The sequence below is a fragment of the Sapajus apella genome, unplaced genomic scaffold, assembly GCF_009761245.1.
Source record: "Sapajus apella isolate SASKATOON/1434 unplaced genomic scaffold, GSC_monkey_1.0 scaffold13, whole genome shotgun sequence".
NCBI lineage: Eukaryota > Metazoa > Chordata > Mammalia > Primates > Cebidae > Sapajus > Sapajus apella.
In genome coordinates, this window is record NW_022436953.1 from 25,479,399 (window position 1) to 25,505,612 (window position 26,214).

General features: G+C 42.7%; 1 protein-coding gene across 1 annotated transcript in view; it reads left to right on the forward strand.

The window, feature by feature from the left end:
• BTBD16 (BTB domain containing 16) overlaps window positions 1-26,214 on the forward strand; it is a 63,169-nt gene that overhangs the window by 25,163 nt on the left and 11,792 nt on the right. The window contains exons 6-8 of the mRNA XM_032281900.1: window positions 92-161; window positions 1,301-1,431; window positions 9,351-9,470. Coding sequence (XP_032137791.1) covers window positions 92-161; window positions 1,301-1,431; window positions 9,351-9,470 — 321 coding nt within the window. The remainder of the gene's footprint in view (window positions 1-91; window positions 162-1,300; window positions 1,432-9,350; window positions 9,471-26,214) is intronic.

Below are 26,214 nucleotides of genomic sequence, written 5' to 3' on the forward strand. Positions count from 1 at the left end.
AAAAGAAACAAGAAAAAAAAGAACCTCTGGGACTTCTCGCTTCTCCAAAAGCTGCATGGGGCTCCTCCAGAAACTGCAGTTCTCTCTGTAGGTGCATGGACATGATGATGGCCGGTCTCACGCCAATCACCATCAGGAAATTCTACGAGGCTGGCTGCAAGGTGAGAACAATCCGGATAGGGCACGTGGCCCGTGGCGGGGGGGCCTTCAGGAGCAGCCCAGATGCTGGGATTTCACCCACCAGGCCAAGTTCCCCCCAGAATATCTATTTGATGTCACCATATATTTTATTTTGCCACATGAACACATTTGTTTTAAAAAAGACTTTTTATTTTTAAAAGGATGTTTTAACATCAAAAAAGTAGAGAGACTTTAATCTGAGGTAGGGAAGAAGCAGCAGAGCCTTTCTCACTGAAACAGCAGAAGGGCTTCCAGGATGTTCTTGCTGGAGCTGCGAGGTCTGGACCCACCTGGGTCTAGTCAGTGTGCCAGAGTTAGGAATAAATGATAGAGCCCAATGCTCATTCTCAGAGGAGAAAACAGAGCCAAGGAGGGCAGCAGCCTCAGTGCCTGGGGAAACCAGCGGGGTCCAAACCCCAGGCCTCCTGACTCCAGCTCCCCCTGTGTGGCCATCAATGACCTGGGGGGTTACCAGTCAGCATGCCACAGTTTCCTATTGTCACGTCCTCCCCTTCACCCCCCTGGCAATTCCAAGGCATCTGCATTCTGGTCAGCATTTCTCAGCAACTCTTGGGCTGCAGAAGCACCCGAGGCCCTGAAGCTATTCGAGGAGTGCTAAGACTCTCTCAGGGTCCCTGGGGGGAGCATTTTCTACTTCCCCTGCCCTTTAATTCTTGCTTTTTGGGTGTGTTCACATCGTAGCCTCAGAGCTCCCTCAGGCACACCCCCTGAGCCCTCCATGATCAGCCACTGACTTGGGCCAGCGTGCAAGGCCTACGGTGGGTTCGCATCCGGCTCTGCCACTTACGAGTTGTGTGACTCGTAACACAGGCAAGAGCAGGGACCTGGGAGTATGTTTCCCCATTAGTAACATAGGGAAGACTGCGAATCCATCTCATAGGTTTTCAGTGAGGATTGATTTCAATCAACCAAGTGCAACAGCTCCAGCGTAGAAGACACTTTGAAAACGGTATCCGCTGTCATTCACGTATTTTGTAGAAAATGTTTGAGTGTGTCTGCAGTGACTGTCCCTCTGAGCACACATGTAGTGTCCTTGCAGGCCAGCAGAGGGTGCCAAGAGTTCAGGACTTCCTTCATTAACTGGCTTTTCTTGTCTTAGTACAAGGAAGAGCAGCTCACCACGGCCTGTGAGAAGTGGCTGGAAATGAACTTGGTTCCTCTACTGGGGACACAGGTCCACCTCCGCAGAATCCCGCAGGACCTGCTCCACAAAGTGCTGAAGTCTCCCAGGTGAGAGCTGGCTCCCAGGCTGCGGGCCTTGAGAGGAGCTTGGGAGAAAGTGGGGGCCAACCTGCGGGGGAGGGGCTCTGGGGGAGGCTGCACCCACGCCTTAAGCGTCCTGGCCTCCTGGACAGTTGGGCCTCGGCTGGGGCTGGAACTCAGGGTGCTGTGTGCGGGGTTGGGGACAGGGCTACCTTCACACTCCTTGTGGGTAGGGACCCTCTGAGTCCCTGTTGTCTCATTACTTGCCTGTATACGAAAAATGAAAGACTTAATTACCTAAGTAATTTTTAGAAAAAATCCTGACAACATTAATGCACATTCATTATAGAAAATAAAATCTCTCGCCCTGAATCGGTTTACATCACCAGCCCTAACTCCTCTGCTGAATAATTCTAGACACACATGTCTGACCTGCTTGACCTCTCTGGCAATTAGAGTTAAAACCCAACTCTCAGTGCCCCTGACCTTTCCTACACCCAAGCCTGCCCCCAGTGTTCCTCCACCATCTGACTAGCACATCAAGCTAGAGCCTTGAGAGTCCTGGACACCACTTTCACTGCACCCTGACCCTGGGGTCATTTCTACTTCCAAATCAAGTCCAGTGCTATGGACCTCTCTCCACTGGCAGCAGCCCCAGCCCAAGACCGGAGCTCCAATGTCTCTTATTTAGACCAAGATGACCTCTAACTGTTTGGCTTCTGGTCTGGACCCGCTTCTAATCTCATCTCTAGCCAACGGCCTTTGCCTCTGGACCTGGCTCTTTCATCTCACACAGCATGAGTGCAGCCACGGGGATCTCCTGAAACTTCCCTGCTGAACACCTCCCCATACCGGGCCCCAGTTCATGCCCATCCTCCTGCCTGAAATGCCTGTCCCCTGCCATCTCTCCTTCTCCCTGGAGATATTCCCCCATGCCAGGCTTTTTAGGTTATTTCCAGTGTTTTACCAATACAAATAGCACACTGGCGAACATCCTTCAACATGTATCTTCATCTCAGATTCTTTCCCCACATTGAATTCCCAGAAGTGAAATGACTAAGTCAAAAGAACTTTCTATTTTATATTTGTGTCTGAAACATTTGTATTTGAAAATAATTTCCAAACTTACAGAAAAGTTGCAAGAATAATGCATAGATTGTATGCACCCTGTACCGTCGATCACGCTAGAGTTCAATTTCGGCCCCGCTGGCTCCGTCATCTGCATCTCTGCCTTTATCTGTATATATACTTGTTTTTTTCTGAACTGTTAATATTTGGGGTAAGTCACATTTATGAAGGTCCTTTACTCCACATGCTTCAGTGTTTATTTCCTAAGAAGAAGAATTTTTTTGAAAATACAAATATAGTGCAGTTATCAACTCGAAAAAGTTTACATTGATGTCATACTTGAATGTCACTTGCACAATACTGTCTTTCATAGCGTTTTTTTTTCTCCAATGCAGGATTCTGTTTAGGACCACTTAGTTGTCATCTCTTTTTAGGACTTTATTCAAAAAGATCTTGGTACTCATTTCCAAGTTACCAAAATTTTATTACCTTTGAGGAAATTTCAAAAGTGAAAACTACATTCTGCTGAAAATCCTAGTAGAATATTAGAAAATGAGTGTTTAATCATGTGTGGAAAGTGTTCCGCTTTCGGAAGTTAGATTTGGAAAGATTTATTCTACTGTTGGTTTGAAGTGGCTACGTTAGCATGTAATGTCCTGACGTTTGCAGAGATGCGAGGCAGGTAGAACGGAGTTCTGGGACGGGGGGAAGGAGACCCTATTCTCTGGGAAGCCCCCAGGAGCCCCAGCTTCAGGCCAGCCCAGGGCATTGGGCACACTCCTAAAGTCATTCCGTGGTGTTCTCTGCTTTCCCTCACTCAGGTGCCCCCCTACTCCCCAGGGGAACAAGGTTGCGTCATTGTTGAAGAGAAGATAAACATGGCATCTCTTAGAGTTTTCATAACATTGTCCCTCCCTTGGAAAGGCTGAGCTGTCACACCCTGGCAGCGTTAACTTGGTTAAAAAGAAAAAATGTCTGACCACAACCAGAACGTTAGTGGTGGGATAAGCCTGACAAACGCACGCTGGGCAGGAAAAGAGGTCAAGAGCATTACGTGTCAAGTGTCTAGACTCACCAACCTGGCAGACATGACTGATGTGGAAAATGGGTCCTGCTCCTCTGGCCCCTCCCCAGGAGCTGTCTGAACAGACAGTCCAGGGCTATCACTGAAGGGGGAAGAGCCCTGTGTGGCTTCAGGCCTGTCATCAGCCACGTGCCCAGGCTGACCGCTCCCCAGGCTCTGCTCACATCTGAGGTTGATCTCTAGTGGCTGCCTGCATTAAAGTTTGAGGAAGGTGGGAGACAGGGTTCAGGAAGAAGGAGGCTTGTTAGGAGTTTCACCTGCTAGGCCTTCTCATATTAGGGTGCTTGTGAGTTTCAGGCTGCTGGCTCATGGATTTGGCACCATGGTCCACAGCTGATTCAGAATGCATCTTTCTCGAGCTAACATTGCCGTGTGTGCTGTGTGCTGTGTATGCTGTCCCTTTCTAGACTCACCACCCCCTGTGGCGAGCACAGTTGTTATCCCTGATATAAGAGGGCTAATGATGGGCAGGGCAGGGCCTCCACTGGCTCCAAAGTCAGCATCTTGCCCTGTGTGCTGCACCCCTCATCGTTGGTCACAGAGGCCAAGGTTACCAGCAACTGAAAGGACGTAGCGAGAACTGATGGTCCCAAGGAGCCACGTGGCCCCAGAGTGGGATGCATGGAAATGCAGACTCCAACGTCAGGGATGGAGTGGCCTTTGGCCGGACTTATCTGCCCCTCCAGTCGTGGGGCTAGTCCCCCAGTTTGTGGTCACAGGTGTTTGGAACAACGTCCATTTTTTTTTTTTAAGCAGAGGCTGCAGCTTCTGGGCCATTTGGCTGTCTCCATCCAAAGTCCCTCGAGCTCATCTTCCTTCAGGTTTTGTTTTCCATCGTGTAAACCACCTGGGGTAAAACAGGCTACAGTTTTTCTAACCTCTGGGGCCTCTGGTTTTAATTTAATTGCCTGACATTTGGTTTTCAGTTAATTTTCTTCGTAGAGGTCACTGCTGGGTTACCCTGTTCTACTAACTCTAATATTGAGAAACTTTCATTCCAAGTTGTTTTCCTGGAAGCCAAGCTCCTCGCAGACTTAGGAGGTTAGAGACCTCAGAGCACTGTCCAGCTAGCATCTCAACAAAAGATGACCTTGCAACTGGCAGCACTGCCTCCTGTGTTTCCAATTCTCCCTGACTTCCCATCTATAACCCGAGAAGTCTCGGGGTCTCAAGAATTCCCCAAGAAGAGCTATGCATGTCCTCCTTGTCACATTTGTTCCACAACCTGCCCTTCAGCATGGGACAAGGTTCCCATGGGTGTCTGGGACACCTCTGGGCACCTATCTCAAATGTAATAGTCCCTGAACCCAATGCTTCTTTAGCTAATACTAACAATACCCACCAATTATTAAGCACTAGTTGTATACAGAACACTCTGGGTGGCGTTATCCAGACTGATTCCTATAGCAACCTAATGAGGTGGATACCATTATTGGCATTTCTTGCCCGTGGGATAGAGGTTATAGGAAATGACGGGATCAGCTGACCGTCTCTCCATGCAACATGGGAGTGGGGGTTTGAACCCACATCTGAGTGGCTTAAAGCCCAGGTCATTACCAGCCCACTGATGTGCTCTGCATGAGGCCTTCATTTTCCTTACTGACGGTCAAGAACAATAAGAATATTGATATCATTTTTACTGTAAAAAAGTATAAAAGTAGGATGATAATACAAAATGCGGTTGTACTCATCTCCCCAAATGAACGAATATTAGTATTTTGTCTTAAATTGAGACATCAAACATTTCCAGTGAAGCAAAAGTCACCCATGTGCCCCTCCCAGTCCCATTCCCTGCCTCATTTTCTGCCTCCTTCCCCTCCTAAAGACAATTAAACCACTGTTAGGAACTTGTGCAGATTTAATCTACTTGATTTTACTCTTGCCACATAAATAATACTGGCTTAAAAGATTTAAACTTGAAATACATGTTCTCATCGTGATTGCAACATTCTGCAGCTTATTCACTTACATCGTGTGTTGTGTTCTCTCCATGTTGATATGTACATATCTGATTAGCATTTTAACTTTTAATTGTACATGGTTCTATTGGATGAATGCACAGTGATCTCTTTTCATTCCCTTCCTAATGGCCTTTTGTTTTATTTTGTTTGTTTGTTTGCCAAGACAAGTGATGCAGCAGTGGGCATCCTTGTTCATATCTTACTCACATGGTCATGGCTTTCTCTATGGTCTATATGCACAAGATAGCCTTTATTGTTTATATATAATTTTCTCAGTAAAAAATAGAGGAAAGTGTCTTATGAAAAGCATTGTTTTTTCTCTCCTAAAGAACAAATATGAGTTACATTCCAATGGCTGCTTGCGAGTGCCAGTAAACACACAAGGTACAGCCCAGGGAGGGAGGTTCAAGCCCTTGTGAGTTCTGTCTTGACTGAGGCCATCAGAGCTCTTAGGTAAAGAAAAAGGTGTATGAATGTCTTTGGTGTGGTTATCTGTTGCAGAAACAAATACTTTCAGGTCTGATATTGACCTAAAGACAGAGGAATTTACTTTAATAATTATCCTTCATAAATAATAGAACCAGGATTCTGATTCATGGAGCTCCCAAGGACTCCCCCATGTTGCTGCTAGCTCCTCTTTAGTAAGATCTCAAAGGACATTCTGGGCTTGAAGACCTCAGGTGTGGGGTTTCCATTGGAAGTCACTCCATTTCGCCAGCCCTGTTGACAAAGTTCTTCATGAGGACATCATACCAAGTGACCCTGCAGAGAGTGTCCCCTTCCTGCCTCACGATGATTGCCCAGATGGTGACAAACTTGGTCCTGTCTGGCCGGAGTCAAAGTCCATGCATTTGTAGGTGGTCTGAAAACCAAATGAGAGGACAGAGACAGTTTTACTCTGTTCAGAAATAGCATGAGAGGTGGGTGACATTTCCAGTATCCTTTAGAGTCATGATTTGTCTTTCGTGCAACCCAGCATAACCACAGACAGTGGTTGAATGAAGAAGTGGTGACATATTTTAAGGCCAGGGTGCTATGTCCATGGTCAGAGGCTGAAAATATTAATGGGTTTAAGAAGTGTTGAAATAGCTCCAAAGATAACTGTCAGAGGCTGCTAGAGAAGGGGTTTGGGAAACAGTCACACTTACAGAGCTGCCATTATGGGGTAGCAGCTATTCTTTGGCAATGCTCATTTATGGAGGAGAGGCCTATGCTGCAGCAGGCACTGCATGGGCTCTGGAGCTGGGACCTGACCCTGCCACGTATGCATAAGAGCTTCCAGCCGCTGAGCGTGTCATGATGTGCCAGGCACTGTACTAAGCACTTTGTACGTGTGCAGCCATTACAATGATGGCCCCACAGATGTCCACATCCCACTCTCTGGAACCCATGAATATCTTAGGTTGTATGGCAAAGGAAACTAAGGCTGCAGAGGGAACTGAGGTCACTAATCAGCTGATTCTTTTCTTTCTTTCCAACTTTTTTTTTTTTTTTTTTTTTTTTTTTTGGAGATGGAGTCTCACTCTGTCGCCCAGATTGGAGTGCAATGGCGCAATCTTGGCTCACTGCAACCTCCGCCTCCCAGGTTCAAGCGATTCTCTGCCTCAGCCTCCTGAGTATCTGCGATTATAGGGGTCTGCCACCATACCCAGCTAATTTTTGTATTTTTAGTTGAAACGGGATTTCACCATCTTGGCCAGGCTGGTCCTGAACACCTGACTTCATGATCCACCAACCTGACCTCATGATCCACCCACCTCAGCATCCCAAAGTGCTGGGATTATAGGTGTGAACCACTGTGGCTGGCCCTTCTTTCCAACTTCTATTTTGGGTTCAGGGGTACATGCGCAGGTTGTTACATGAGTAAATTGCATGCCACAGGGATTTGGTGTACAGATAATTTTGTCACCCAGGTAATTAGCACAGTATCCTTGATATAGTTTGGATGTGTGTCCCCACCAAATCTCATGTTGAATTGTAATCCCCAGTGTTGGAGGTGAGGCCTGATGAGAGATGACTGAATCATGGGAGTAGATTTCTCACTAATGGGGCTTAGCACCATCCTCCTAGTGCTGTTCTCCTGATAGTGAGTGAGTTCACTTGAGATCTGCTCATTTAAAAGCGTGTGGCACCTCCTGCCTTGCTCTCCTGCTCTTGCTCTAGCTGTGTGACATCCTCCTCCCACTTTACCTTATGCCAAAATCGTAAGTTTCCTGAGGCCTCTCTAGAAGCCAAGCAGATGCCAGCATTGTGCTTCCTGTACAGTCCATGGAACTGTGGGCCAATTAAACCTCTTTTCATTACAAATTATCCAGTCTTAGATATTTCCTTATAGAAATTAAAGAACAGAATAATACCACCCTATACATAGTTTTTCAATCCTTACCCTCTTCCTACCCACTACCATCAAGTAGGTCTTTATTTGTGTCCATGTGTATTCAATGTTTAAGCTCCCATGCATAAGTGAGAATATGCAGTATTTAGTTTTCTATTCTTGTGTCAATTTGCTTAGGATAATGGCCTCCAGCTTTACCCATGTTGCTACAAAGGACATGCCTTCCTTCTTTTTTATGCCTGTATAGTATTTTATGGTGTATATGTACCACAAATTTTTTTACCCAGTCCACTACTGAGGGGCACCTAGGTTGATTCCATGTCTTTGCTATTGTGAATAATACCAGCTTGCTTTAAAATGAGGAGCTTATTCTGGATGATCTGGGTGGGCCCAGCATGATCACCAGGACCTTGTAAATGTGAAGAAGGAGGCCAAAGAGTCAGAACCATAGAAAGATTTGAAGATGCTGAACTGCTGACTTAAAGACTGAGAAAGGGGCCACAAGCAAAGGAATGTGGGTGGCTTCTAGGTGTTGGAAAAGGCAAGGAAACAATTCTCCCTTGAGCCTCTGAAAGGAATATAGCCCTGCTGACAAACTGATCTTACCTCGTTTGGTATTTCTGACCTCCAGAATGAGGAGAAAATAAATTCGTGTTGTTTTGAACCACTTGGTTTATGACAGTTTGTTACGGGAGCGATAGGAAACTCGGCCACTCACCTCATCCCCTCTGTACCACTGTCCTCTGAGCAGCTGCTGTGATCACACTTTCACAGATGAGGACTTTGCAGCTGCAGGGCGGTAACGCAGCTCTCAGGAGGTTCCGCAGGCAGTTTGGCGAGGAACTGAGATTCTAACCTGGCCTGTACCCAGGTCTGAGCCCAGAATTGTGTGACCTTGGATAAGTTACTGAGGGTTCAGCCCTCAATCATGGCCAGAACTGAGATGGAGCAAGTGAGGCATTCGCCTTGGTGCAAAATTTAAGGGAGCACCAAAAAAACTTAGTCATCAAGATGTAGTATATTTTAGTGTAATATATTAGAATTAAAATTGATGCAATAATGCCATGATGAACAAAATACTAAAATTTCAAATAAACTTAGGGTTAATTGCAATTTCTACATCCATAAAAGTAAGGACTATATCCCGACTTTGCAGGATGGTTGTGTGGAATTAAATGAAAGAATCTACGGAAAACATCTTGGGAACACCTGGCACATAGTAAGAGCCCATTAAATGCTGATCATTGTTTTGCAGGGACACAGAGGGTGGGTGAAAACACTGGCCCCAGTGCCAGGCTGCTGAGATTCAAATCCTAGTTCTGCCATTTCCCAGTTGAGGGTCCTTGAGCAAGCTGTTTAACTGCTTAAAGTCTGAGGCTACCTTCAGAATCAAGGGTGGTGTCACCTCATTCTCAAACTCATTCTAACCATTTTCTTACAAGCAGCATGATTTTGTGCTATTTCTAAAATTTCTTCTCAATCTTTTTATTTTGGCCAGGTTGTTTACCTTTAGTGAATTCCGTCTTCTGAAAACGATACTTTTTTGGGTCTTCTTGCAACTAAACCACAAGATTATGACAATTCCAACTCATGAAACCATGCTGACGTTTTTTAAGAGGTAACATAACTTAGTACTGATTGATGAAATGTACAAATACTGAAATGTAAAACACTGCTCATAATATCACGGGGAAAAGGCATCGGTGATATAATTTTTTCATAGCATCATTCAGAGGGCAGTTTTTTTTGTTTTTAATGGGGCCTAAGATTATAGGATGCTTTCAAAACACCAAATTACCTGGAAAAGTAAATAACGAGTAGGTGTTGTACTATGAGATAATCAGGTGCTTCTGGGAACTTGTGTCCAGTAACAGGCATGATACAAAAGGTACTCCTCTGTTCAGGAAAGTGACCACACTACGCTCACCTTTAAAACTTCATTAAAAAAACAATCAGCTTTCTCAGGTTGAATAAAATTCATTTTTTAATGTACCTAAATCAGGCCAGGTCATTCACATTTATATTTCTCTAGATAACACATAAAATTCTGGGTTTTCTGGACAAAGGAAAAAAACAATTGAATGAGCAAAGGTTTAACAGCATTAACCCAGTTTCTTATACTCTCTAAACTTCTCCATTTTAAAGAAAGATAACAATTACAATAATCATAGTGGGCACCACTGAAATATGCTTTACTGGGTACTGTAACTCTGAGAAGCACTATCAATTCATTATCCCATTTAATCTGCATAATACTGATGGCTGGTTTTGTTATTCCCACTTTACAGATGGGGAAACTGAGATAGAAATGCAGTATCTTGTCAGGGATCATGTAGGTGATAAGGAGTGGAGCCAAACTTGAGCCCAGATCTGCCAAAGCCCAAGATGCTTTGCTGCCCATTCCTGGAACAGCAGATAGGATTGATTCCTCTCTTGTGCCCACAAAAGCTGGTGTAGTAGTAGCTCACTGAGGATCGACCTCAAACTGTGGAAGTAACCGGTCACATAACCTTGTCAGGTTTCTGTTTCTGTTCCCCACGTCCTCAGGAATGAGGGCTTCCAGGGGCGATCAGGCGAGTTTAAGGAAGCAGAAGTAAAGATGCTTCATTTCTTTTGCATATGTGAGTTTAGCAGATAAACACACCTTCACATAGTAATCCGTGGATTGACCCGTTTAAGCCAAGTTTCATTTGCATTGTTTTGAAGCATTTAATTCATTTCTGGAACATCTGTGCACTGCGTTAACTAAAGAGCCCATTTTTCTGGCTGTCTTGTTATTTGAGGAAAGCAGTATTCAGTGTCGGAATTATACGTACTTTGTTTAGTTTCCATATAATTTGCTTTGAACCCAAATGTTTTACCCGCCCTCCCCCACTCTTTTAATAGCCTATGAGACACTTTTTCCAATGAGTCATGCGCGCCAGGAGGAATTGCTGTTTGGCTCCAGGTCAGCTCTCGTACTGGAAATGTCTTAGCACTGGGAGATAGGAAAAGAGGTAGAATGTGGTGATTCATTAGAGCTGTGTTTTCAATGCGGGAGAAGCAAGTGGGGAGGGAGTGAAGGTGTGGGCCCCCTGCTGCGCTCTTGAGCCAGAGACTCCACCGCTCTTCCCCCGAGTGCCAGGCACATGGGTGTTTCTCACCACCACAGCTTTTCTGTTTTCCTTGTGAATCTATGTTGACTTGTCCCAGACCTCACATCTCCGTGCATTTCCCCAAGCCCCCTGATCCTGTACAGTTTTCTTTGTTGGAAACCATTTGCTTCTTTCCAAGTCTTGTCATTGCCTCGACCTAAGCAGTGACAACAAATCCTTCAACAGGGCCCCAGCCCTCTCGCTGTAGTGCGGGGATGGCTCCAGACAGCCAGAGCCTGCTGTGTCCCTTCCCCAAACTCCCCCTTCCCTGCTCAGCGCTCCCCTCTCTCCAGCAAGCTTTGGATCAGACTGGGAGAAAAGATGGAAAATGAGGGGCTTGGATACTCTCCCCGGCACACTGTCCAGGCCCACTCTGCCAGCACAGAGGATCCTGTGGCCCACTCTTAGCATTGCGGATGGTTCTCCTCCTGCTCAGCTCATCTCCTGCTCCAGAGTGGCAGCACCTCGAAGCTGTGCCCTTGTCAATAGCCTCCATCTCCCAGATGCATCTCCTGAGTCCTGGGCTCCCTCACCTGGGAGTCTGTCCTGGCTGCTCCTGCTTTTCCAGCCCCCGCCTGCTCTGCCTCCTCTCTGTGTGTATGATGGGAGCCTCCCACCAGAGCTGCGCTGCCCAGCCCCTGATGAACCCTGCAGTTCATGTATATGTCCTGCCCCTCCCAGGGACATCATAAGCAGCTTCAGCAAAGGGCTTATGATCCTTTCTCTTGCCCCGACTTGCCTGGCACCTCACTGGACATATAATGGCTTACTGAACTATGAGTCTCCATCAGACATTTTTTCTTTTTTTTTTAAGACACGGCCTTGTTCTGTCACCCAGGTTGGAGTACAGTGGCATGATCATAGCACACGGCAGCCTCAAACTCCTAGGTTCAAGCGATCCTCTCACCTCAGTCTCCTGAGTAGCTGAGACTATAGGTGCATGTCACCACATCTGGCTAATTGTAAAAATTATTATTTGTAGAAACAGGGCCTCTCTGTTGCCCAGGCTGGTCTCAAACTTCTGGTCTCAAGCGATCCTCCCATTTTAGCCTCCCAAAAGCACTGGGATTACAGGCATAAACCACTGCCCTGGGTACTATTTTTTTTGTTTTGAGGCAGGGTCTCACCCTGTCACCCAGGCTGGCGTGTCGTGACACTATCTTGGCTGGCTGCAACCTCTGCTTCCTGGGTTCAAGCAATTCTAGTGCCTCAGCTTCCCAAGTAGCTGTGACTACAGAGGCGTGCCAACACACCCAACTAATTTTTGTATTTTTAATAGAGATGAAGTTTCACCATGTTGGCCAGGCCAGTCTCAAACCCCTGGCCTGAGGTGGTCCTCCCACCTTGACCTCCCAAAGCACTAGGATTGCAGATGTGAGCCACTGTGCATGTTCTTTTTTATGTAGCTCAGTTCATCTCAGAGAAGTGGGTCTTAAATGCTGATGGAAAATTCAGAGAATGCCATGTGTGTGGCAACTTGAAATCACAGCGATAGCAGACAAATTTCCATTTTTATTGATGGGTGGTGACCACTGAGTGCACTAGCCCAAGAAAGATTCTCAGCTTTGCTCTAGGCTCTGAGAAGAAGAATGTCGCGGTAGATGAGTGGTATCTATCCTGGATGCAGGAGCCAGGCTTGGTGGCGCCCTGACTCCACGTTTGCCATTCTCTGCCGAGGATCCCCAGGGCTGACCAGCGGCAGTGTGGGGGTCCTGTAGCTGCTGGCCTAGCAGGGCTGGTGGCCGGAGGGCTTGGCTGCCCTAAGGCACGTCTGCTCCCTGTGGAGGTGGAGGGAGACTGCAGGGAGTCACGGCCTGGGCCAGCATTGCGTCACCAGGGGAGTTGAGCTACAAAGTTCAAAGGGGCAAAGGGAACAGCTAAACAAGGAAGCTCCAGTGGTCTCTCACCGGGATGTGCCAGGAGCATTTCAAAGTGAGACAGAGGAGCAGACCCCCGGGGAGACAGTAAACAGGCTTGGGAATGAGAAGAGAGGAAGCTATTTGGCCCAATTTTTAAAATTGCCAATATTGATAAAATAAATGACAGAGCAATCTACTTCCAGTGGAGGAGGACATTTTGAGGCTGTCACATTATGGGAACTCACAAGATGGAGCTGCTCTTTCCTAACGTGTCCGTAGTGGGACAAGCTGAACAAATATTAGCTCACCCGGCCCTTGACCCTGCTAGGAAAGAAGCTGAGCAGCAGCTGTGGGCATGGCCTCGGCCGGCCCTGCATCCGGAAAGGAGGGTCGAGAGCCATCAACTGAGTAAAATGAGTCACACGCCCCTTTCCTCATCTGTCTCAGCAGTGTCCGGAAGACAGGCTAAGAGGGAATGTAGTTGAATAACTGACTTCTCCAGCGACAACTGTACCGGAAAATAAAGACATACATCCAAGTCTTTTCAACTCTCCCATTTTTTTGTTCATTAATTTTCTTGGTCAATCTTTCATTCATTCAACAAATATTTTTTGAGCATGTGCTATGTGCCTCAGACACTGATCTAATGTTGAAGTTTCTTTGCCTAGTCAGATGTTTAGAAACAACTTCAAGTTTACTGCGATCCAAGAACATCAGTATAAGAAGGAAACATAAACACACGCATGGTCATTTATGTGGCTTGCAAATACATGCAAACATACACCTATATGCAGATAAACGCATACACAATTACACACACCTAAAGTGCACACACATACACACACACATACACCCCTCTACACTCTTCAGCCTGTTTTCCTGGCAATAGCTAGTTTAGAAAAACAAATAGGCTGTCCAGAATTAAATTTAACATCTCCTTGTAGGAAAAAACAAAAAATGTAAGCAAAGCTGTTGCCTTCATCCATGAAGGAAAAGTCATCATTTCATTCCACTTGGTATTCTGGAAGTTCAGGAAAGCTGTGAAAACTTGTATCGGAGAAAGGCCAGAGGCAGGCAAATTTTCAACTTTTTAAAAGAACATTTTAAAATCAAGGCATAAAATACATACAGAAAAGTGCATGAACCTTAAATGAACAGCTCAATGGATTTCTATAAAGTGAACACACCTGTGTAACCAGACCAGAACAGGGGACATGGCCAGCTCCTAAAGCTCCTTATACCAGTCCCTACCTCTGCTACCAAAAGTAAACAGTATCCTGACCTGTTTACTGATACATCTTCCATTTTTTTGAACTTTGGATAAGTAGAATTGTGTAGCATACACTTTTAGATGTCTGGCTTCTTTCACGCAATAGTGTATCTGTAACATCCATCCATGTGGCTGCATGTAGCAATAGCTTGTTCATTCTCATAGGATATTTCATTATATGATTATACCACAGTTTGTTCAGATGTTAGTGGACATGTTCAGCCACTAGGAATAGTATTGCTATGTACAATCACATACACGTCTGTGGTACACATAATTATGTGTTCTGTTGAGTAAAAACCTAGGAGCAGAATTACTATGTCATAGGGCATGAATAAGTTTAGCTTTAGTAAATACTGCCAAACAGTTTTGTAAAGTGGCTGTGCTAATTTATTCCATAACCAGCAGTGCATGAGAATTCTGGTTTTTCCATATCCTTGCCAACACTAGGCATCTTCAGTCTTTCATCTCTCCCTTTCCTTTCCTCTCGCTCTGTCTCCCAGGCTAGAATGTAGTGGCACAATCTCGCCAACCTCCACCTCCCAGGTTCAAGAGATTCTCCTGCCTCAGCCTCCCCAGTAGCTGGGACTACAGGCATCCACTACAACACCCAGCTAATTTTTATATTTTTAGTAGAGATGGTGTTTCGCTATGTTTGCCAGGCTGGTCTTGAACTCCCAACCTCAGGTGATCCACCCACCTTGTCCTCCCAAAGTGCTGGGATTACAGGTGTGAGCTACCATGCCGGGCCAGTCTTTCACGTTTCTAATGGATGGATAGTGCAACTAGTTTGCCTATTCCCTTTTAATTTACATTCCCCTGCTAATGAGGTTGACCATTTCTTTATGTATCTGTTAGCCATTGGGCATCTTCTTTAATGAGGTGGCCGCTCAAGTCTTTACCCATCTTTTCTGTTGGGTGGTCGTGTTCTTTTCTATGCTCTGGTCCATGTCCTTGTTGGATATATGAATTCCAAATACATTCTCTCTGTGACTGGCTTTCTTACTTGCATAATGATCTTTTTTTTTTTTTTTTTTTTTGAGACAGAGTCTCATTCTGTCACCCAGGCTGGAGTACAGTTGGCACAATCTCTGCTTACTGCAACCTCTGTCTCCCGAGTTCAAGCTATTCTCTTGCCTCAGCCTCCTGAGTAGCTGGAATTACAGGCACGTGCCACCACACCAGGCTAATTTTTTGTATTTTTCTTAGAGACGGGGTTTCACCATGTTAGCCAGGCTGGTCTTGAACTCTTGATCTCAGGTTATCTGCCCTCCTCAGCCTCACAAAATGCTGGGATTACAGGCATGAGTCACTGTGCCTGGCCTCATAATGGTCTTTTGATGAACAAAGTTTTAAATTTTAAGGCAGTCCAATATAACAAGTCTTTCTTTTATAGTTAGTGCCTTTTTTTTTTTAAATGGAGTCTTACTCTGTTGCTCAGGCTGGAGTGCAGTGGCACCATCTCAGCTTACTGCAACCTCCACCTGTTGGGTTCAAAAGATTTTCCTTCCTCAGTCTCCTGAGTAGCTGGGATTACAGGTGCACACCACCGTGCCTGGCTAGTTTTTGTATTTTTAGTAGAGACGGGGTTTCACCATGTTGGTCAGGCTGGTCTTGATCCACCCGCCTCGGCCTCCCAAAGTGCTGAGATTACAGGTGTGAGCCACTGCACCCGGCCTATAGTTAGTGCTATTTAAGAATCTTTGCCTATTCTAATGCCATATGGATATTCTCTTATTTTCTTCTAGAAGCTGCATTGTCTTACCTTGAATTTAGATCTAGAGTCCATCCAGAAGTATTTTTTAAAGTATGGTATGGGGGAGGGGCCATGGTCACGGTCCTTCTTTTCATAAGGATGCACAAGTGTTCCAGCACTGTTTATTGGAAAGACCATGCTTGGCTCACTGCTCTGCAGTGTCACCTTTGTTATAACATAAGTTACATGCTATGTGTTACATGTTAGTGTCACACAACCATACCTATGACACACACATCATTGTTAGTATCTCTATTCTGTGCCATTAGTCTTGCCCATCCTTGAACCAATGCTACACTTTCTCAGTTACTGTTTCATTATAAATCTTGAGATGGAATAAGACATCCACCAGTTTTGTTCTTCTCCAAGATTACATTGGTCATTCTTGGTCCTTTGGATTTTCACATATTTACTTTAGAATAAAATTGTCAAATTTCACCAAAAAAAAAAAAAAGAGAAAAAATGCTGAGATTTTGACTGGGAAGGCATTGAATATATAGATCAATTTGGGGAAAATTGACCTCTTTACAACACTGAGATCTGTGATCCATAAAATGGTATAAGTTTTTATTTATTTGTCTTTTGAAATTTCTCAACCAGGCGTGGTGGTTCACACTGGTAATTCCAGCACTTTGGGAGGCCAAGGCAAGAGGATCTCCTTAGGCCAGGAGTTGGAGACCAACATGGGCAACATAGTGAGGCCTCGTCACAAAAAAATTTTAAAAATTAACCGGGCATGGTGGCACCTTCCTGTAGTCCCAGCTACTTGAGAGGCTGAGGCAGGAGGATCACTTGAGCCTGGGAGGTTGAGGCTGCAGTAAGCTGTGATTGTGCCAATGCACTCCAGCCTAGATGACAAAGTGAGATCCTGTCTCAAAAAAAATAAAAAATAAAATTTCTCTCAATAAAATTTAATAGTTTATTGTATAGAGGTCTTGCTCATCTTCTGTTATATTTTTTCCTGTGTATAATGTTTGTTTACTCTATGGTAAATGGTGTCATTTAAAATTTTTATATTCTAATTGTTCATTGCTGACATATAGAAGTACAGCAGTTTTTGTACATTGACTTAGTGTTCAGATATTGATAGATTTTCCTGTTAATTTCAATAGCCTGTACATTCTCTTATATGTTTTCTGTTTAATTATGTGATTTTTAAGAATAATACTAGATTTATGTCTTCCTTTCCAAATCTTGTGTCTTTCACTTATTTTTCTTTCCTTATTGCACTAGGTAGAATCTCCAGTATCATGCTGAGTAGATGTGATGATAATGAATTTTTTTTTTAATTCCCAGTCTCAAGAAAAAAGCTTTCAATAATTCCCTAATCCATGTATGACATTTGCTGTGGGTTTGGTGTAGATGCTCTTTATCAAGTTTTGAAAATCCCCTGCTATTTCTAGAGTTTTTAATCATAAGTGAATCTTAGCAGCTTTACTAAGTGGTTTTCAGATTCTATCAAAACGATATATAGTATTCTCCTTTTTGCTGTTCATGTGGTAAAATATATTGATTTTCAAAGCAATAAACTTTGAAGTGTGATTTAATTACAGCAAAATGAGTACATTTTAAATGTACATTTGATGACTTTGATAAAGAGGTATGCGTGTTTAACCAGCACTGCAATCAAGGTATAGAATTGTTGATTTATTTGTTAATAGTAAACCAACTGTGTATTCCCAGAATGAAGCCAACTAGGTCAAGCAATGTTATCCTCTTTTACGTCACTGAATTCTATTTGCTGACTATTTAGAGTTTTTGCCTGTATATTCATGAGAGATATTAGCTTGAAATTTCCCTTTCTTGGTTTATCCTTACTAGCTTTTAATTAATATTGAGGTTATACTAGTCTCATCAAATAAATTTAAGGGCAGTCCCTCTTTTTCTGTTTTCTAGAAGAGTTTGAGAGAGACTGCTGTTTTGTCTTCCTAAATATTTAGAAGAATTTATCAGTGAAGCCATTTGGGCTTGAGATTTTGGAAGACTTTTAGTTATAGATAGAATTTTTCTCTTTATATATAGTATTATTCAGATTTTGTGCGTCTTTTGTGTCAATTTTAGTTACGTTCTGTTTTTCAAGGAATGTGTACTTTCCATCTAAATTGTTTTAAGTTTATTGGCACCAGTAATTAATAGACTTTAGAGCTTTTTGAGGAATAATTGGAACTCAATAAACTACACATAGCTAAGCCTTGAATTTGATGAGTTCTGATGTACAGGAGTACCTATAAAATGATCATTACAATAAAAATAATGAAAATATCCAACTCACACAAAGGTTTCCTTATGACACTTAATAATCCACTCTTAGTCCAGTGTGGTGGCTCACTCTTATAATCCTAGCACTTTGGGAGGCCAAGGTGGGATTACCTGAGATTGGAAGTTCAAGACCAGCCTGGCCAACATGGTAAAACCAAGTCTCTACTAAAAATACAAAGTTGGGTGTGGTGGCGCATGTCTGTAATCCCAGCTACTTGGGAGGCTAAGGCATGAGAATTGCTTGAACCTGGGAGGCGGAGGTTGCAGTGAGCTGAGATTGTACCACTGCATTCCAGCCTGGGTGACTGAGCGTGACTCTAACTTAAAAAAAAAAACAAAAAACAAAACTCCACTCATCTTCTTTGCCCCAGCTCCACCACCACGATTCCTGGGCAAACACAGATCTGCTTCTGTCACTCTAGATTTGTTTGCACTTTCTAGAATGTTATGTAGTCATGTGTCACTGAACAACTAGGAAGTGTTCTGAGACATGCATTGTTAGGCTATTTCATCCTTGTGCAAACATCATGCTTTACAAGTAAAATTACTATAAACACTCATGTGTAAGTCTGTATGGGAGAATATGCTTCCATTTCTTTCAAGTAAATAAATACCTGTGAGTAGAATGGCTGGGTAAAATGGTAGGTGTATGTTTAACTTTTTAGGAAACTGCCAAACTGTTTTCCAGTGTGGTTGTACGATTTTTTTTTTTTTTTTTTTTTTTTTTTTGAGACAGAGTCTTACTCTGTTGCCAGGCTGGAGTGCAGTGGCACAATCTTGGCTCACTGCAACCTCTGCCTCCGAGGTTCAAGTGATTCTTCTGCCTCAGCCCAGGTAGCTGGGATTACAAGTACATGCTACCACAACTGGCTAATTTTTGGATTTTTAGTAGAGGCGGGGTTTTGGCATGTTGGTCAGGCTGGTCTGGAACTTCTGACCTCAGGTGATCCACCCACCTCTGCCTCCCAAAGTGCTGGGATTACAGGCATTTCATTTGTTCTACATCCTTGCTGACATTTGGTCAGCCTTTTTAATTTTTGCCAGTTTAATGCATATGTAATGGTATCTCATTGTGATTATAACTTACATTTCCCCAGTTACTAATGATGGTGAGCGTCATATCATATGTTTATTTGTCCTTCATTTATCTTCTTTAGTGAAAAGTCTGTTCAAACCTTTGGCACATATTTTTAAATTGGGTTATTATTAAATTGAGTATTCTTTATATATTCTGGATACAAGCCATTTGTCAGATATTTATTTCATAAATATTTTCTTCAAGTCTATTACTTACATTTTTACTTTCAAAACAGTGTTTTTTGAATTATCAGAAGTTTTTTATTTTGATGTTCAATGTATTGACATGTTTTCCTTTTCAGCTCATTCCTTTTGTGTCTTAGTTAATAATCTGCCAAAGCAGATGACTGTGATTTTTCCTCTAGGTTTTCTTCTGGGAGATTTATAGTTTTAGGTCTCACATTTATATTTATGCTTAATTTTGAGTTAAGTTTTATGTATATGTGAGGTAAAGGTTAAGGTTCATGTTTTGCATATAGATATCCATTTATTCAGTACAATGTGTTGAAAAGGTAATTCAATTTCCCTTGAATTGCTTTTGGCACCTTTGTCAAACATCAACCATATGTGTGTGTTTATTTTGGGACTCAATATTCTGTTCCTTTAAACCATATTCCTGTTTTATGCTAATACATTATCTTCATTAGATAATTCATTTTACTAAGTATTGACATAAGGTAATGTAAGTTCTCTAGCTTTGTTGATCTTTTTCAAAGTTATTTTGACTACTCTAGCTCCTTTGCACTTTCATATTGATTTTAAAATCAGCTTGACAGTTTTTATAGAAAAATCTTGTGGGAATTTTGATAAGGATTGTCTTGAATGCACAGGCCAATTTAGAAAGAATTTACATCTTAACAAGATTGAGTCTTCTGATCCATGAATATGGTATATCTTTCCATTTATTTAGGTCCTTTTAAATTTCTTTCATAAATGTTTCATGTAGTTTTGCACATCATTTAGAAAATTTATCTCTAAGTCTTTCATATTAACACTATTGTAAAAGGTATTTATATTTTAATTTTGATTTCTGATTTTTCTTTGCTAATATGTAGAAATACAAATTTTTTACATTGATTTTGTATTATGCAACCTTAGTAGAACTCAATTATAGTTCTAGAAACTTTTTTTACAGATTCCTTAGGAATCTACATATGCAATCATATCACCTGTAAAGACAAGTTTATTTTTCCTTTCTACCTGCATGCCTGTTTTTGATCTTGCCTTATTATACTGACTAGAATATTCAGTACATTGTTGGACAGAAGTGGTGAGAGTGGACATTCTTGCCTTGTTCTAGATTGTAGGGGGAAAGAATTTAATCTTTTATTATTAAATAAAATTTTAACTATAGGTTTTTTAATAGATCTACTTTATCATGTTGAGGAGGTTCCTTTTATTTCTAGTTTGATGATAAATTTTATCAGGAATGGATGTTTTATTTTGTCAAATGTTTACTTTGCTCTTCTTTTCCTCGTTTTGTAAGGTGGAAACTTCAACATCATTGGTTTAAGACCTTTTTCCTAAGTGTTTAGTGCTATAAATTTCCCTCTTATTATTGCTTTAGCTGCATCTCACAAATTTTGATATGTTCTGTTTTAAACTTCATTCAGTTCAAAATACTTTCTAATTTCCCCATTGAGTTCTCTTTGGCCTAAGGATTATTTAGAACTGCGTTATTTTCCAAATATTTGAGGATTTTCTAGGTATCTTCCTGTTACTGATTTCTAACTTAATTCCATTGTTATCAGAGACAATACTTTTTATGATTTTAGTTCTTTTAAATTATTGAGGCCTGTTTTATGGCCCAGAAAATAATCTCTCCTGGTGAAATTTTTAAAAAGTCTTTATGATTATATTTTATGTCTATTTATTTTTTAAAATTTCAACTTTTATTTCAGATTCAAGGGGTACACGTGCAGATCTATTACATGGATATATTACATGATGCTGAGGTGTGGTACAATTGACCCTATCACCCACGTAATGAGCATAGTACTCAATAGGCAGTTTTCCAGCCCTTGTCTCTCTCCCTCCCACTCTAGTAGTCCCTTATTTCTCTTATTCCCATTTTTATGTTCATGTGTACCCACTGTTTAGCTTCCATTCATAAGTGAGAACACATGGTATTTGATTTTCTATTTCTGCATTAATTCACTTAGGATAATGGTCTCCATCTGCATTCATGTTGCTGCAAAGAACATAATTTTGTTTTTGTTTTTTTAATGGCCGTATAGGATTCCATGGTATGTATGCACTACATTTTCTTTATTCAATCCACCATTGATGAATACCTAGGTTGATTCCATGTCTTTTCCATCTGGAATAGTGTTGTGATGAACAAACGCATGCATGTGTCTTCTTGGTAGAATGATTTATGTTCCTTTAGGTATGTACTCAGTGATGGGCTTGCTGGGTCAAATGATATAATGCAATTTTCAGTTCTTTGAGAAATCTCCAAACTGTTTTCCACAGTGGCTGAACTAATTTACATTCCCGCCAACAGTGTGTAAGTGTCCCCGCTTCTCCACAGCCTTGCCAACATTTGATATTTTTTTGACTTTTTAGTAATAGCCATTCTGGCTAATATAAGATGGTATCTCGTGGTTTTGATTTTCACTTCCCTGATGATTAGTGATTTAAGCATTTTTGCATATGTTTGTTGGCCACTTGTATGTCTTCTTTTGAAAAGTGTTTGCTCACGTCCTTTTTCCACTTTTTAATGAGGTTGTTTTTTGCTTGTTGATTTAAGTTCCTTATAGAGTTTGGGTATTAGACTTTTTTTGGATGCATAGTTTGTATGTTTACTCTGTTGACATTTCTTTTGCTGTGCAGAAGCTCTTAAGTTTAATTAGGTCCCACTTGTTTTTATTGCAATTGCTTTTGAGGACAATCACAAATTCTCTGAAAAGACTGGATCCAGAAAGGTATTTCCTAAGTTTTCTTCTAGGATTTTTATAGTTTTAGGCCTTACATTTAAGTCTTTAATCCACTTGGTAAATGCTTATTATGTTTTTAGTATCTGTAGAATTTATTGTGATAGCCCTCTTTTCATATCAGATATTGATAATTTGTATATTTCTTCTTTTTTTCCTTGATCAACCTTAAGAGAGGTTTATTTTATTCACTTTTAAAAGAAACATGCTTTGACTTGACACACCTGTTGATATTTTTCAATGGTATGTTTTCTGTTTCATTAATTTTTCTCTTCATTATTTCCTTACTTCTACTTTCTTCAAGAATTATTTGATATTCTTTTTCTAACCTCTTGAGATAGGTATTTAGACATCTGATTTCCAGGCTTTTTTCTTTTCTGATTTGGAGCTATACATTTCCTTTAACTGCATCCCATGAGTTTTGATACAAAATGCATGTCTATGTTGTACTGGGTCAGGAGTGGGGTGTGGTTTTATCATTCATTCAAGTAGGGGACATGTGGGTGGAGAAAGTGAGGGGGCCATGGGAAGAGTTACCACTGTCTCCATGAGGGGTGAAGGGTCTGAGCTCTGGTGATATCAAGAAGATGGAGTGGAGAGAGTGTCTGTAAGAACAAATATGGCAGCAAGAGGATTAATTCATTCATCTGGTTCACCTGGCTATAGAATGAGACAAAAGAAGATGGGAGAAGCAGCTCATTGCAGCTTGGAATCCATGGTGATTTATACAAAAATATAGCACCTGTGGAAGATGATCTTATTTTGGATTAATTATGGTGACTTTAGGGAGATCAACTCATTTATCAGGAGCTCAGGGGTTTGGTGTATTTCAAATGCCATCTTGCTGGAGTGATCCGCTGTGCCTCCATGCTTGACTCAGTTATCCCTAAGGAAACCCTCTAGGAGCACCCTCTTCCCCCACAGTCTGGTTCAGATGCTCAGTCTCTGGGCTCCATAGTATTGCATGCCCATCTCTGTAAGCTTTCTCACTTGTAAATAAAATAATTATTGTGATTGTCTGTTCCTATGTATGGTTCCCATACTGGCCGTTTGGTGCAAGGACTGCGTCTTACTCACTTTACCCTCCCAGTCCCCAATATTTAATAGCTAGAAGCTGTTGACTAAGTACTGAATGAATGGTGCTTTGAATGTTCTTTAATGGTGATTTTAACTCCTGAACTACTTCACTTTAACTCTGAAAACTACTCTGCATTGCATGTCAAATACAGATTGCAAGAAGGAATATAGTGACTTTCTGGCCAGCTGTTTAGTGTTAAATAGAAACAAGTGTCATGTTTGCAGAGTGACAGCTTGAAGCGCACAAAGCATGGGATGGTTTCAGTCCTGCTGGATATGGATTTGACTTTGATTTGAAACTTTCTCCCTCCAGCCTTAGGCATCACAGTGTGTGTGCGACATTTCAGGTGGAACTCTCTTCTCAGGGCTCCGGGATGACTCTCCAGTTACTTTGTGTATGCTCAGGCTCAGCAGGAGATTGACAAGTAGCTTCTTGTTGCTTCTTATGTGTCCTTTTATGGTATGTAGGACAGGGCTGGATCTGAATGACTGCTAGAAGGGTGGAAAATTCAGTCCTCAGTCAGGTGAAATTGGTCCTCAAAATCAGAAGCAGAAAATGTCTTCTCACCTCCAAAACCCTTCTGCTGGAGGATAGTGTAGAACTCTTCTTATGATTATACGAACAAAATGAGTGGCAGTTTGGAAGCTACAGGACAACAACATGCATTCAGTTATTGCCAGTTCATAAATTACTCACTTTATTAAATCAAAGAAGGTCAATGATGTAAGGTCCCTTAGAGTTCACCTGGTCTCACTCTTTGATTTTGCAGTTAAATAAGCTAAGGCCCAGGGATAATGAGGAGCTTACTCAGGCTCCTTTTGTAAAGTGATGGTGGTACTGGGATTGACCTTGGTCTTCTAGGTCTTTTGACACTCTTAGCTCTCAGAGTCAAGGGCTCTGTTACGTAACAGAGTCTGTTACGTAACAGACATGTAATTCTGATCTTTAGCTGATTTATTAATCACTAAATAGGTATCTCTCAGACACTGCAGTGTAGATTCTGGCAATGAGCTTCCAACCTTACCAGAAGGAAGTAATTTGAATGTAGCCAATGAAGCCAATTCTCACATGATCCCAACTTCTAGATTCCCCTGATTCTCCAACTGAGTCCCTTCTTACCTGTGCCCTACCCAAATCTGACCCAGCCTTTACAGAGCTGGACAAAGCCAGTTCCAGAAAGCCTTCTCTGATCTCATGTGTGCACTGGATGAATTCTTCCTCTGACCTCCTCTTTTGAGCATGTGCTGGCTGTGTGGGTGTGCACTGGTGAACCCAACAGCATCTCCCCCCACCTGTTCCCACACATACATTCATAAGGGAACTGCAGAGGGAAACTTAAGGACAGCCTCCCTGCCATGCCCTGTACTCTGGGTGCCCTGAGCCCACTGATTTCTTGAGGGAAATTCGCTGTAATGCTGCGTCCCCAGGCTGGGCAGAAGCCATGTGCCTGTTGTGATTCATGAATGGCATTTGCAGATGTAGCCAGAGTTAGCATGAAACTGGGCACCCCTGGTGTGACAACACTGATCTCTTTACCAGCATATTAATTTTGAAATATCCCATGAGTCATGGACATTAGGACTATTAAATTGTTCTCTTTTAGAATAATTCAACCAGGCCTTGTGCAGGGAGGTTGATGTATTCTGGGACAAGAGGATTTCTCATTATCTGATGTTTGTGCTTCTTGCCTTGTTTGTGTCTTTTCTTGTTCTGAAAGGTGATGCCTCTGCTCTCCTTTAACTTGGATCTCTGGAACCTGAGTCTCTCTTGTTCTCAAGATCCCTAAATATTATGGTTAGTTCTTACTAACTTTCTACTTCCCCAGCGTTGCTTCTTGGCTTTCCAGGCATACGGAGAAGCACCAAACATACCTTCAACAGTAAGCATGGAGGAATGGAAGGAGCACAGGAGTCTGGGTGTAGGAGGTCCTTAAAACGGGCAGCTGTGGTTCTGATTAGACAGGATTTCCCTTTGTGCTAGTCAGGACCATCTCGACAGGCAGAAGGACACTGAACTCGGTCTCAGGGAAAAGCTGATAGGTCATGGTGACAGCAGACAGGATCACATGGGCATGCAGACAGTGGCATAGGCTGGCCTGTATGTGCAGGCAAGTGTGTGTGAGCATGTGCACTAGGAATGCCCTATTGGCATTCCTAGAAGATAAGTTATGGGTGAGTGGAGGGATGGGTGAATGAGGCTGGAGAGTTGGCAGGGACGAGGTCATTCATCCAATTAATTCACCCAACATGTTGCAAGCTAAGTGCTGGGCACTGTAAAAGACACCAAGAGTACAACAGTAAACAATGCAGACACAAACCCTGTCATCACGGAGCTTGCAATCCAGGAGCAGACACAAGCAATAAATGAGATGCATGTTAGAAGAAGTCAGCCCCGAGTCTCAGCCCCACCTCTGCCATCCACTGCCTGTAGACTTGGGGCAAGCAGCCTAAGCACAGTGCATGGAGGTAACACATACTCACTGGGACTGATGGGTGGGTCAGCCCCGAGTGGAAGAAAAGGCCCAGGACAGTATGTGACAGGGATTCTAAAATGACCTTTGGTAGGTCATGATGTGGGGGTGGCAGCAGGAATTGTTGTTTCATTTGCCACACCTGAGTGTTAGGAGCCAAGAGGAACATTTCCTGGGTTTTTTTTGAGATGGAGTCTCACTGTGTCGCTCAGACTGGAGTGCTGTGTCGCGATCTCAGCTCACTGCAACCTCTGCCTCCCAAGTTCAAGCAATTCTCCTGCCTTAGCCTTCCAAGTAGCTGGGATTCCAGGTGCCTGCTACCATGCCTGGCTAACTTTTGTGTTCTTAGTAGAGTTGGGGTTTCACCATGTTGGCCGGGCTGGTCTTGAACTCCTGACCTCAGGTGATCTGCCTGCCCCTTGGCATCCCAAAGTGCTGGGATTACAGGTATGAGCCATGGCACCCGGCCTCCATTTCCTGGTTCTTTGATTTCGGAAGTGTCCCGAGTCTTCTACACTGAGTT